General features: G+C 43.7%; 1 protein-coding gene across 1 annotated transcript in view; it reads right to left on the reverse strand.

Moving 5' to 3' along the window:
- Positions 1-2,162: 2,162 nt before the first annotated feature.
- The window catches only part of ALDH2 (aldehyde dehydrogenase 2 family member), a 48,253-nt gene continuing 35,274 nt past the window's right edge, over positions 2,163-15,141 (reverse strand). Inside the window, exons 8-13 of the mRNA XM_083151404.1 lie at positions 12,633-12,735; positions 10,258-10,442; positions 9,920-10,084; positions 8,690-8,847; positions 4,881-4,995; positions 2,163-2,531 (exon numbers count right to left, since the gene is read on the reverse strand). Of these exons, the coding sequence (XP_083007530.1) occupies positions 2,499-2,531; positions 4,881-4,995; positions 8,690-8,847; positions 9,920-10,084; positions 10,258-10,442; positions 12,633-12,735 (759 nt within the window). The 3' untranslated portion in view covers positions 2,163-2,498. The remainder of the gene's footprint in view (positions 2,532-4,880; positions 4,996-8,689; positions 8,848-9,919; positions 10,085-10,257; positions 10,443-12,632; positions 12,736-15,141) is intronic.

The raw sequence follows: 15,141 nt of genomic DNA on the forward strand, positions 1-15,141 counted from the left end.
GTGAATATTTTTTTTTTCCAAAAGATTTTTATTGACAACTAACAATACATCAATTCACATTCCAGACACAAAGCCTGCTTAAACAACCTACAGAGTGTGTACAAATAAACATGTAGAGTTATCTCATATAACATAATTATCTTTGTCTAATATTCGGGTTGATCAAGGGTAAATATAAGCTTGATACCATGCGTATAAATATAGAAAATGATCGGCCCACTAATCTAAAAAGAGTTGCCTGTGGTTAGAATTTCCATGTAGTAAATTGAAAACATTTACAGAGTGCTTCCTTAATTGACTCTCATAAGGTACGAATGTATGGAGCCATGTTTAAAAAAAAAAAAAACAGTTCAGTTAGTTTGTCTTTCTGTAGTGTGGTGTTGGTCCAGTCCATGGAAAATAGCTTTATTACACCCTAGAGTAGCGTATCTATTGGGATGGGGTCAGGAGTTATCCACTGGGGAGAGAATGTTTTTTTAGTGGCCGCAGCTAGCTTGTTAAGTAAAAGACTGGCACCTTTGGGTAAATTAGGGGGAAATATTTGAACAGTATATGCCCCAAAAGGCCCAGGTCTTGTCAATTTTGAAGTTAGTCCCTGTTAACATATTTTGTGCCCTCGGGCAAGACCAAAGGCAATGGGTTATGTCTGCATCCAGAGATCCACATTTTGAATATTTTTAATGACAGATTCTAGTTTAGAAAACTTTGCACCGCTTCTTCTATAGAATTTGATTAAATCTGCTTCTCATGTGGCACAGATGCCGATTTATTTTAAATGGATAAGTGCTAATGAATGCAGTTCTGTTTTTATTTTGTATTAAAATGTATCCTTTACTTTGGATGCATTGTGGGACACTGTACTTGGGGGTGTAGCGCGATCTTCAGGCAATTAAATAAGAAAAAAACAAACCAAAACACACCACACTGTTTTGTGCTCCAAGCTCAAGGTCGCCACTCTGCTGGAAACCAAACCCTATGGGACAAAGCTAGGGAGGAACATTTTACCCTAAATTTAGCAGGACCTAAGGCGATGGATAGGAAGAAGACACCTTTGGAACAAAAGATAGTTATTTTACCTTGGTGGCAATACAATGTTCACATCCAACGGATATGTAACAGGCCCCATACACTAGAACGACTTTGCATGATTTCTCCAAATTTCAATGTTTTGGGCTGTTTGAAAAGTATCAAATAGCTTGTGTTTTCCATCTGATCCTCAGCCCCTTGAGTGTTGGATAGGAGACCCTAGATCGTTCGTACTGCACCAGTGATTTAATCGGAATCAGATGGGAAAAAAAAAAAAAAGGAGTGATTTTTGTGCATGCAAGGAAAGCAAGGAAGTTTGACTGACGTTTCCAGTCCCTCTAACCCCCTAATCCAGCCCATCAGATATATTTTATGGTACAATTTAAGATATGTCGAATGGCTTGATCAATTGCATGAGATTGATCTTATGGAAAAAGGACACCAAAATCAGATGGAATCACTCCCATGTAGGTATCGCAGCAGACTTCAGGGTCAGATATATCGTTGTAGTGTTTGGGGCCCTTCAGTGGCAATATAATGAAATATGTACTCCTAGGAGAATAATATTTTTACCTAAATCTAGTTTATATTGCTAATGTTATACTTCATTGAGGGATTATTAGTCTTAATTAGACCATGAAACAGACACATGAGCTTTCTACTGATAAGCTGTGTACACACGGGGGAGATAGGGGCTGAAATCTCTGGGAATATGGTCGCTGGCGACCATATTGCCAGTGATGGAAGTGTGCCCCAGCGTTATTTCCGGGTGTGCGCTCCCATTTTCAGCCCCATTCTAATCGCTGGTCGCAGGAGCTTGCTCCTGCGACCAGCTGATTACCTCTGCTGCTCCCCCGGCAGAGGTTCCCTTTCATCAGCGACCATCTCTGGCCGCTGATGAAAAGGAGAAACTGAGCAATATATTGCACGTGTGTACGGGGCTTAAGAAGTCCTTCTCATTTTACAGGTCCACAGACCCAATTCCCTTTCAAGCCTTCAATACAACAGTCTTCTGTAGCAGCATCTACCTAATCACACCCCATTTTTTTTTAAACAGGTTTTATATTTTTTACATACTAGATACTGTTTATAATGCTTTTAGGATATACCATATATGCAGAAAATTTCTCAGCCAGTGATATGAAATTTACTTTATTGCAAGAGAAAAGTACAAAGTCGGTTTTTCGGTAAATTGCCATGAGCTGGATAAAAGGGCACCTAAAGAAAGCACAAACTATGGACAGTAAATTAACTTGCATGCCAACCTGCTTTCCAGACGTTAATGAGCTCCCCCCCCTGCAAAGTATGTGTTCAGTAACATATCCCAGCTTAAAGAAATAAAAACGGTTCTAGAAAAGTGAGCAAATACACCAAAGTGCTTAACTTTATTAAAAGACAGCAATGTGACACAGACTTCTTTCAGCTCTAAGTTCTGCTAGAAAATCAATGTGAACCTTCTGAATCCTGTAGTCTTACGAATTCTTCTGTGGAATTTTAATAGTCACCTGTAAAAACAACACACGTTAGGCAGTCTCTACCAGCAATATCTATCAGTGCAGTGACTTCCCATAGGAAGCGCTCCCTGATAATCACAGGCAGATTGGTAGTCCCAGGGGGAGGGGTCAATCTGCCTCTTTTTAGCAGGGAAAGCATTTCTATGGGCTGCATCCAATGCAATATAAAAAATTCAACCTGTTTAGCAGTGCTGGAAATATGCCCCACCCCGGGACCCAAGGCTCACCTCCACTGTATTGCAACATCATCCAGTCCCAACTCCATACACGGAGTCATTGTTATCTGTACATGCAGCTCAATTTTAACTATATAGTCAGAGGACCTTGTTAACGATATTGAGGAGTATTCAATGTTTTTTGAGAGTCTGGCTCACCGCTCACCGTTCTGTGTCCCTGTGATCTCGCTGAAGTGCTCACCACTTTTTCTTATCTCCTCATTTCTGACTTCCTCAGTATTCAACGTGTGGCCAGCTCACTGACCCCTTTTGCGAACTTAGCATAATTATGCAAGTTCAAATGGGAGCGCTGTAACTGGAGACATGTTATCTCGGGATGCAGTTAATATCCCGGCGGTCGGGATCCCGGCGTTCAGAATCCCGACCGCCGAAATGCCGACACATTCTCCCTCCTGGGGTGTCCACGACACCCCTGGAGGGAGAATAAATTAGTGTGCCGAGCGTAGTGAGGCACCGGGCCCGCTGCGTGGCGAGCGCAGAGAGCCCGCAAGGGGGGGCGATCCACGTCCCCCCCTTGTCGGCATTTCGGCTGTCGGGATTCTGAACGTCGGGATCCCGACCGCCGGGATTCAATACTGAATCAGTTATCTCCTGCTCTCCACGTGAGCTGGTCAGACTGGGATATTCTCAGCAGCGTGTTCCTCACATTTGTGGACTTGTATTTTTTTACAAAGGTTTAGAAAGGTAAATGTTTTGTTCAGTATTTATTTTACAACAAATGGCTGTGTGACTATTTTAATTGGGTTTGTGCAGACGGATGTATTTTGTTCTGTTTGGCCTTTATCCTTGTGTTGTGCTTTTAGCATTGTTTCTTTGCCCTGTGTTTTTATTTAATTTATTTTATAATTGTTAGTGTGTTTAAAAGCCTGTTTGGGGGTTAGGTGAGGAAGAAGAGAGGAAGCATGGGAAATTACTAGGAGCATTCCAAAATGATTTCTTATTGGTTACCATTAAAATAACTTATTAATTCCAAATAAATTAATATAGAAGTACAGCATTATGGCACTTGCAATAAATACATTAGAGTACTTTTTTTTTAATTTATAAGCCATAAAAAACAAAAAAAATAACAACTTTAACAAAGATAACCTTACAGTTCACCTAAAAAAGATGCCGAGGGAAAAATGGAGAACTGCTCTAAAAAAAGAAACCAGCAGAACTCACAATTTGTGCATTGAATACACTTTTGGAGAGAGACACTAAAATCCCCATTGAACAGAAATGGGGAGAAGTGCAGGGTGAACTGAGTTAGCTTCGCAAAATATTTTTGGAGAAGCAACAGTGCTGAATAGAGGGAAGCACAAAATAGGAGAGAAAAGTTCACCACTCTCCAAAAAACATGCACACTCACCGTTATTTACGGCGACATAGGAGCATTGAATACACCACATTGAGCGTACACACTGGACGATACCACATACTACATATTAAAGGTGCATACACACGGGGGAGATCTATTGCTGAGCAATATATTGCTCAGTGTCTCCTTTTCATCAGCGACCAGAGATGGTCGCTGATGAAAGGGAACCTCTGCCGGGCGATGCCGCAGAGGTAATCAGCTGGTCGCAGGAGCAAGCTCCTGCGACCAGCGATTAGAACGGGGCTGAAAACGGGAGCGCGCACCCGAAGATTTATCGCCGGGGCACACTTCAATCACTGGCAATATGTTTGCCAGCGACCATATTCCCAGCGATATCAGCCCCTATCGCAGCCGTGTGTACATGGCTTTATAAAAGCCAAAATGAATGACAGTGTATAATAGTGTGTGCCCAGCTAATGCGGCGACTCGTGTACAGCTTGCTAAAAAAACACCCCAGATTTGTCTGCATTCTAATTTCAGGAAGCCTCGGCATCAGGCCCTTTATATCCGGTCACACTATGCAGCCTTTGCTTTATCTTTGGAAGGAAACACTAGCGCAACCTTGTTGCAATTTGGTTGTTCTGTATTTTTCATGTAGCATTCTGGACTCCTTTTAAAATTAATAAATGTGGGGCTCTCAACAGCTGAAACACCCAAAAGCAAAACAACACAATAAAAAGCTGGTCACTTACAGTTAATACGCCAAGATCTCTATTATATTTATTAGACATTTACTGGACTCACATTTTTCACTTCGGTATACGCCTCCAATCCATATTCTCCCAGTTCTCTCCCTGTGCCGGAGGCTTTGTAACCCCCAAATGGTGCTTGTGCTCCAAAGACATTATAACAATTGACCCTGAAAAGTACCAGAAAGACAGTTTAATGGGTTAGGGGTCAAATAGTTCTAGCCAATTTTCATAAATCCAACCACCAAATTTCTAAATAATCTTCGAGTACACTGGCGGTCAAATTAGAAATGTTTCAACATGATCTTATGGTACTACAGGCTTCGAGTTTTATTCTTGTTATTTCGAGTTTCCACTCTCTGTGGTGGTTTTATTTTGTAAGTGTTGTTAAATAAGAGTTCCACAATGTTTGTCTGTGCTGATGAATGCGCATGCAGAGGGCTCAGTATTTCACATGTACACAGTTCCAGATTCCTGAGCACATACAGTACAGGGCAGACTCAGGGTTTCAGTGTAGCAGTGACATTGATGGTTTTTACTTAATCAGCCTGTTGCCAGGAGATGCAGCAGCCACTTAGCGCTATGGGCCTTATTCAGATCTGATCGAAGTACAGATTTGTTCTCAAAATGGGCAAAACCATGAGCACTACAGGTGGGGCAAATATAACATGTGCAGAGGGAGTTAAGGCCCATACACACTAGAAGATTTTAATTTCAAAAGACTTTGCCAAAATCTGTGAAAGATATATCTGTCACCAAAGTAGTGCGTACACACTGAGCTATTTTCCCCTAAGAGCAAGAGATTTTCAGGAGGCGAAAGACTTTGCTAAAATCTTTCATTATGGCTATTTACATAATGGGCTGGGTTTGAATTCCAAGGGTGGGAGCAGGGCCCATTTTATTCAGAGCATTTCTGTTCTTGGGGCCTGATTCAGAATTGATTGCTGAGCTGCATATATTTGAAGCCCAGCGATCAGATAAACACCGCCCCACCCGGGGCAAAATACCACCCATGTGCACAGCTGCAATTTCATTTGCAGCCATGCACGTAGGTAGAAACCATTCACCATCAAATGATTTTTCCCCCTGTTTGCAGCGCCGAGAAAGCCAGGACTGATTAGCACTGTGATGGCCGTGGGGCGGAAAAAGGGCACTGATGACTCCCTAATGGCTGAGGAACACCTATATTTTCTGGCAAACTCCCAGAAAATGGCAGTAGCCTGCCCCAAAATGGACAACGGCTGTCAATCAGACGTTTGTCAGTAGCCAATTATTACTGGCTAAAAAATAAACATTGGTGGGCAGGGGTACCCAGGGCCGGTGCCACCACTAGGCAGCATAAGGTATTTGCCTGGGGCACCGGCCACTGAAGGGCAGCACTTGGGAGCAACCCCCCCCCCCCCCCCCTCAATCGAGGTGAGTGGTGCCAGACGCAACTCTTCCCCCACCCCCGTGGAGCGACTCGGTGGCTGCCCCCCCCTCCCTGTGGAGTGACTCGGTGACCCTCCCCGCATAACCCGCCACCCCCATAGACCGACGCAACGGCCCTCGCTGCATCAACCGCCATCCCCCATGGAGCGATGCGGAAGCAGCATCACCACCACCCCGTGGAGCATCACAAACCTGCTTGCACCGGCCCTGTGGGTACCAGTAATAAAAATAAACATTGGTGGGTAGTTGTACCAGTAATATATACATTGCTGGCATGGGCCAGCAATGTATATATTACTGGCTAATATAAATAAACATTGGTGGGCAGGGGTACCAGTAATATATACATTGCTGGCATGGGCTAGCAATGTATATATTACTGGCTAATATAAATAAACATTGGTGGGCAGGGGTACCAGTAATATATACATTGCTGGCATGGGCCAGCAATGTATATATTACTGGCTAATATAGACATTGGTGGCAGTGTTATATATTTGGGTGCTGCTGCGGGGGAGCTGGACAGGCTGCTGAACGGAAAAGCCGGCTCCCTACTCTGTGTGACACTGACACCCTGCGCCCGGCGATCTCCACATTCCCCCATGTGGCGGCGGCGGACAGACAACCTGCGTCAGGCAGACTCCAGTCCCGACTCCCTGCACCATTAAACGTAACTATACAGCAGGGGGACAGAGCAGAGGGAGGTAGAAGGGGAGGCAGCGGGGCGGTCCGCCGGGCTGAAAGTGGCTAATCTTTCAGCCCGGCGGCCGTGGCAGCGTACACACCTAGCGATGATGGATGGAAACCCATCCATCATCTCTAGACATTCTGGTAAAACCAGCCGACAAGAGACTTTGCTAGCGATGATGCGGGGATGCGGGAGCGCGCATCATCGCTAGTCGGCAATCTCTTGTGCATACACACTGGGCGATTTTCAGGTGAAAATCGGTGAAAACGCCTTTTTTCACCGATTTTCAGGTGAAAATCGTCAAGTGTGTATGGGCCTTTAGACTTGTGGGAGCAGCACCTCGCAAATGCAGATTCGCTCCAGTGTCCAAATCCCACTGCGGCCAGGGGTTTACTATGTGAAAGGGGTATTACATTTTTTGTGCATGAACATTTAAAAAAACACCCTAATGTAATGTTGCAATTTGGAAATAGTTATACTAGTCACAAGCCTGTCAAAAAATGATGGCAAACACAACAGTAATGTCGGTAACATCGGCTGTGCCTGCCCAAACAGAGCAACACTTGAATTGCTCCGTCGGGGTACACGACACTTTGCTCCTCACCTTTATGGGGTGAATTAGAGTTTTAATATATTACAATTCACGTGCATGGTAGGAATAACTATGGGCCTTATTCTGGTCGATGCGTACTTTCCCAAACTCTTTCGGATGGCGTTTTTTTGCCATCTGCGCATGCGTGGGCAACGCTATGCGCATGTGCCATGCAAGGTCTCCGTACTTGTTCTCACTAATACCGTACAGAAATGTGCTCCGCATTCACTCTGGAGATATGGGCGTATTATGGGCGTCATTCGGAAGTACACAGGGGCGTAGTTTCAAAGTGGGCTAAACTGGGCGTAAACATGGGCGTACACGAGGGAGTGCACTAATTCTGGTACGCGTACATTCGGACAGCACACCGAATGCACACGAACAAAAAGGCAGGAAATATGCGGTCTTCATAAGCAAGTATTGCTTTGCGGACACCACTCGGTCATGCGCTAGGCATTCGGAACGCCCAATTAGTACGGGCGCACCTGAACCAATGTCAGCTGAACACAATACAATCCACTCCTTTACTCATTACTTACACTCTTGTCATTGCTTCATTTGGAACCATTGCAGCTTAAATGGACCATTACTAAACACACAAATATATGCTGCATTTTTGACACACATTTACACTGCAAGCAATGGACAGAACTTCCTATCACTAATATAAATATACTTTCGGAAATACACCGCATCGGTGCGTACGGGCACGTTCCCGTCCGTTCTGACGCTGTAAGACCGTGCAGAATATGTGTGTGTACACCGCACACTCATGGTTTGGATGTCGTCCGTAAACACGCCCTCTTCTTAAAGTGTGAGTCCGTCCGAATGCGGAGGACCGGTGGGCGTTTCTTCATACCATGTCCGCACAGCGTGGCGTGCGGACCGCTCCGAAATAATTGGGAAATTTACGCACCAACCAGAATAACCTCCTATGTTGTGGGGTTGGATCAGAATGCTGTGAGAGGCCAGTAACATCCACAGCACATCACTTCTCTCCCTATCCTGCTTTAGAAACCAGAGCAGAAACAGGTTTTCTACACATCATAGCTGTATGGTAGAAGTTTGACCAGGCAACATATGACAACATTTCTCAACAGAATGTCAGTAACAAAGAAGGAGTGAAAAGGAGTCTCAGTGTGGACAGTCTTACCAAACTGTTCCAGCCCGCAGTGCTTGGGACACGTAGTTTGCTTTGTCGATATCCTTTGTAAAAACAGCCGCTGCCAGACCATACATTGAGTTATTCGCTCTCTCAGTAACATCCTCAATTGTCTTGAATTTCAAAATCTGCATAACTGGTCCAAAGATCTGTGGAGGAGGGAAGGGGTTCATGCAGAAAACACCGGGGTTAGCCACAAATATTATTTATCCCCAAAATGTATCAGGAGGGACAGCATCAGGAATCTCCGGTACCTGCTGCAAACCCTCCGGCTCTACCAGCATTGCTCATAGGTTTCTATGGGGATGCAATGTTGCCCGATGTATCAATATTTGGCAGCGTCAGGCCTCAGGGCTTAATCCATTCTGGGATAGAGTAACCCCCTCCCAGTACACAGCCGAGAGCATCGCTGGGACCTGTCCCTGTATGCATGGACATACATCACCGCAAAAGGACTGCATATTACAATACGATTGCATTTTAAAAGTGATCTTTCCTAAATGGGCCCCTTAATCCCTTTTGGACACAGGGCCCGATTCAGATTGTGCTGCTCATGTGATGTGGTGAGATACAGGGTGGCCGGGAATATGGGGAAGTGATCCCTATTTCCCAGGAGTGGAGAGGCCAAGGATCGTTGCATTCATAGATTCCTTGGCCTCACAAGGCCCATAGTGACTGAGTATTGACGGACCTATATTCACACTTGCAGTCACAGATGAACATAGCAATTGATGGAGTTAGTCTGGCAGTTTTACCAATCTCAAATGCATAATGGAGGTGGTATGCACCTCTGGCATTTTTTTGCCAAGAATCACATATGCCAATCTGGTTATAAGATTGTCGCTGCAATCAAACCTGAAATCGGGCCCAGTCAATTAGCCATGGAAGCCACTAAAACATGTTATGGTGACTTCTGTGCATTTGTTACAAAAAGCAGATCGTAGGAACAGCCTATGGGCGGTATGAGCAAAGTCTGCCTACTCTAAAAGGGGGATAAATGTGCAACCCTAGCTGTGGCCATTGAATCTGCCCCTTAATACGTATTTTACAGTGCTACATGCTATTCTGTACATAGTGTTACATATATTGAAGAGGTGCATTTAAAGCGCGATAAAAGACATGTTATAATAAAAAGGTTTAATAGCCAATTGAAATGGAGAAAAACAGTGCCCTGTGTTGACACGCCCTGCAGCACGTCATTTCCAGTCATACATACTGTACCTCTTCTCTAGCAATGGTCATGTTGTCAGTCACATCTCCAAACACAGTGGGCTGAATAAAGTACCCGCGGTCAGCGGCAGGATTTCCTCCACACAACAACTTGGCACCCTCTTGTTTGCCAGATTTGATGTAGCCCAGCACCTTTTTAAACTGATCCTCATCCACCTGAAAGAGTTGATTTTAGTTTTCATTACAAAATCAAATGGGAGTTGAAGTCTACTGGCTCTATAGTGTCATATTGAGATATTATTTATAATGTTCAATGTGCAAGTTATCAATAAATCCTGGTTTTAATTTAATTGCCAAGACCTAACACATCTCACTTGGCTATACCTCACCTGAGGTCCATGCTCCGTTTTGAAATCAAATGGGTCTCCAACAACTCTGCTCTTGGCTCGGAGAACACTTTTCTCAACAAACTGGTTGTAGATATCCTCTTGAACATAAGTGCGAGAGGCAGCACAGCAGCACTGTCCTTGGTTAAAGAAGAGACCAAAATGGGCCTGCTCCACTGCCACATCCACTGCACACAAGAAGCAACACATTGTAAAACAAGCTACAGTCACAAATCAAAGACAACACAGACTTGTGTCACCTAAAGAACAAACCTTATTCACACCTAGTTAAAAAGCCATCTTAAGTGCAATATTACATCCCTGTGTTATCTAGCAAATACGTGGCAAGTATGGTTTATTTTCTTATATTGATGTACAATAAAATAATTTGCATATAAATTACACCTAAAATGTATTGCCAAAATGGTAATTTAAAATAAATGTTGATTTTTCCTCAACTAATCATTCCGGTGTTTCTAACAAGTGGACAATAAGTAGACAGACACTGGCCGTCAGGGGAAGGGAGTGGCTGCCAGGCTACAAGGCGGGCAGAGAGAAGATGCCAGGCTGCTTGGTGTGCAGGAACCAGGGTAGGGAGAGGAGATGATGTGCTGGGAGGGGGGGTTGCGGAGGTTTGGGTGTGGCTCACGGTCTGTGCATATCAGCTAAGAGCGATAATTTCCAGACATGCCGGTCAAAGAGATGAAGATGCCATAGCAGATTATGGCTGACCTGTTTGTGGTGATTGAACATCAGCATTAGCTCTTCCTTAATCCCGAACGCATGTCGGGACCAATATGGGTTGTGGTTGAATTTGGTTTAGGCATTGCATATCAGAAGTTCGGGTTAGTCTGTGGGGTGGGTGTGATGATTAGGCTGAAGGTATGGAGGGTTAGGAGGAGAAAGAACTTTCTAGGCAGTTGGGATTGCATAGGGATGCCGATGTCATTCTTCTGACTGCCAGCATACCATATCCAACCGCATATGTCAGGGTTGGAATTTTTACGGTGATATGGGGACTGCTTGGCTCATTATCCATTTACAGTGACCTCATGATTTGTGAAACCAATAATATTTATGACATAAATGTGCTTCTATACAGTACAGAAATATCCAGCAATAAAAATAGTTTACGAAGGTATAATCCTCATAATCAGAATTATACCTTCATATATACATTTCCATGATCTGGACAACTAACTCACTTTAAGTTGCAACACTGAGGGCTGGGATGTTAAATTATCTGCATTAAACAATTACAACAGGTGCATGTAGCTTTGATGAAATAGTCTGGTGTGCGAGGCAGAGAATTTAATTTACTTTCACTTCTCGCTTGCGGTGTACTACATAGACCTGGAATTAGAGCATTATGTACTTTTACTCCATTTTTATTCAAATAAATTACAAAATCATGCCAAAAGTAGGCATATTTCTGGGACATCATAAGTTGGACACAAGTTGGCTGGTTTGATATATGTGTGGTTCAGAGCTTTACTTGTCTGTTGGACCGTTGATCAGTTGGATGGTTGATGTATGGTGAGCATAGGTCTATTTCAGTCTAGAGGGGCCTACACGGAGTGATTTTGGGTCTAAGTGATCTGACCAGATCACTTATAAACCAAAATCGCTCTGTGTGTAGGGGCCATAGTGATAGCAATGCACAGCCCGCATCACTATAGCCCGTCTAGATTTATACTGCATGCAGTATAAATCTAGTCAGATCGGCAGTGTTCTCACCGGAGAACACTGGCCATGTCAGATCCCTCAGCACACGTTGCTGGTGATGCGGTGCATGCTGAGCGATCTAGCATCACTGAGGTCGCTGGTGCACATTGCTCGGTGTGTAGGCCCCATAAGACACCAGAAACTATGCACGATCCTGAAATGTGATAATTTATATATGCAGTACTGGCAGTTAGGAAATCCCAAACATCTTCCCTGTACTTCTAATATATGACTAAACTTCTAAACACACCTTTTACATTTACTGCAGAGTTAACTATACCACTTCAGCTTTTACTTAAGGTGTAAGATTTCATTTACTATACCAACAAAAAAAGGCAATTAATGCTAACAAAATGGGGGGTATTCAATTAGCCATGAAGTCTACCCTGTGTGAGTGTCAGTCTGCCTGCAGGAATTCACTCACCAATCCCCACTAATTGGCTTCCCTCTGCTGCAGGGTTTAATGAATACCCCCAAATGATTGCAAAGCAAATATTATAGAACAATGATATTTCCCAAAATAGAAAATATCCCCGTAAACCTGTTGGACTGATCAAAACTATACCTGAAAGCCTAATCGAGGGAACACTGTGTTCCTCTTTCCAGAATTGTGTATTGACTTCTATAGTAATGGACACGTGTTCACTACTTACAGTCAGCATCAGAAAATATGATGTTCGGGCTCTTTCCACCAAGTTCCAGAGTTACTTTCTTCAGGTTACTTTTGCCAGCTGCCTGTTGGATTAATCTGCCCACCTATAGCAGAGAAAGGTTCCTTAGAATTGCTGATCTACAACCCCACAGTATGCTCTTTCCAGTCACATGCACATGAGGCTGTATTTTTTGGGCGCCAGGTGTCACCGAGGCCAGGGACAACTGACTGATGTGGAAGGCTATCCTGACCATTGTTCTTACATCTGGTGTCAAAACTGTCCTCAATTGTGTCTTGAATTACTCCTGCTTCATGCTGGGTGCAATTGAGCCACCTGAAACAGACATCCCACCTCCAAGCACAAAGTTGGCTTAAACACCCACCAGACAGGATGCATGGTTGCCACCCAGATACCTCCAAGAAATGCACATTTCCTGAATAGTGTCTGCTGACGGACTGAACAAACCATATGCACTAGGGACCTTTGTAATGGAGTTCAGTATTCTATAGAGTGAATGCCAAAGTCCTTGGTATAAGGTCAATTTAATAGTGATAATGGGCCAGATGCACCAAGCTTCAAAAGTGAAATGGAGTGTGACGAACAGCCAGCCAATCAGCTCCTTACTTCCATGTCACAGACTGTTTGAAAAATGTCAGACATGAGCTAAATGGTTGGTGGTTTCTAACGCTCTATTTTATCACTTTTGAAGCTTTGTGCATCTGGCCCACTGTCCTCCAAACTGCACTGAGATGGTTATTCGTCACTTACTTGCTACTACCCCTTTGGGAGAAGAGTGTCCACCTTTTCCTAATACGTATCTCCTCTTACATAGAACCTGCTATATTTATGATCCATTATCTGACCGTATAGTATGACCATTGATCTGAGAAGTCATCTGGTTATGGTGAAAAATTCTTTAGAAGTTGGTACGTATTTAAATATTGCAGGCTAAAAGAAACCACAGTAATTGTGAGTGAGGCACCCTATCCATTTTACTTTTGGAGTGGGGAACTGTATCTACCCTTCTGGATAAATCGAATACCTACACAGAATAAGATCTCATTTGGAGGCCATTATCACCATTTAATTGAATGATCCCTTCTACGATGGACTTTGAGTTCTAGAAGCAGAATGTCAAAAACATTGGTTATGTCTTACTAGGGGAGTGCTTGATCAGCTTGGAAAGTGATAACGCGCAGAGATACTTTGAGCACATGTATTAAGCATGGAGAAGTTATACAGTGGAAGACATTAGCATTAGACTGGGTTTGAAAAATGACTGTTAAGAGCTGGCTGACTGCTGCATCATCACCTTCCACTTTATAACCTCAAGGATTAACACATCTGTCCCATAGCCTGCAACATGCCTGTAAAATGCTTAGTGGTTGGCACTCTCACTACAGTTTAACTCTAATGTTTGATACATGTCCGACTTCCATGCATGTGCCCTTTCAGGAAACTTATGCCAAAGCAATTAAAAATGAATATGCATGTATATCATGGTATAGATCACAAGTGCTAGAGGGTATGGGTCATAGGGTCGATAGCACCAAGGTCAACCACTGAAGGTCGACCAGTCCTTAGGTCGACCTGCGCTAGGTTGACAATCAAAAGGGCGACATTGGTTTTAAACGGTTTTGTTATCCTGAATGTCGACATGGACACTATAAAAGTGCACTGTGTGTGCTCGCTACGCTCGGCACACTATTTTAGTCTCCCACCCTGCCCTAGTGGTTGGTAGGGCATGAAATACCGCCTGTCGGCACAGGTCAGCAAAAAAAAAAAAAAAAACCCATGTCCACCTTTTGTCCTAGCTCATGTCAACCTACCCGCATATTGACCTTCAGGGCAAAAGCATTTAATTATATAAAGTATGACAAAAACACAATACCTATTGCAATATGATACCGCTTTCACATTGCCTAAACGTTTAAGAAAACGGTATTTTAAAACGGGTCTAGTCTTCACATTGCAGCAGATTACCGTTTAATTACCATTCACATCACCATTGAAACAGTTTAATCCCTGAACAAGTTTAAAGCCAGAGAAAATAGTGGCTGTCATTATTAATGGCCCTTTCTTCAGACCACACCTATGACGTTTTCAACCTATAAAGGGGTGGGCTCCTCTGATCAGTGCAGCAATCATGGCAGACAGAGCACATGTCTCTGGTGAGTTTGTGCTTACATGTGCTGTACTGCTGATAGATTCCGCCTGTGAGAGGCTTTTGCAGGCCCTGACATTGTGCTGCTTGCTTAACAGCAGGTTGAGGAGGAGTAGAAGACCGCTTTATTTAACAGAGTCATAGGAACTTGCATCGTTTTTTGCGTGATACCAACCAGTCCCAGCGAGTATACCACCGCAGGTGGAGGTCCTATATATCTGCGATGATGAACACCATCATAGGGATCAGTGTGTCGACAGAAAGGAGTTTGTGGATGCATCAACGTCCCAGTGGTGAGATTTTCATGCACAGTGTCATGAACTTTCAGGATGTCCAGTGGAAGGC

The sequence above is a fragment of the Crinia signifera genome, chromosome 1 (genome assembly GCF_055691185.1).
Source record: "Crinia signifera chromosome 1, ASM5569118v1, whole genome shotgun sequence".
Lineage (NCBI taxonomy): Eukaryota > Metazoa > Chordata > Amphibia > Anura > Myobatrachidae > Crinia > Crinia signifera.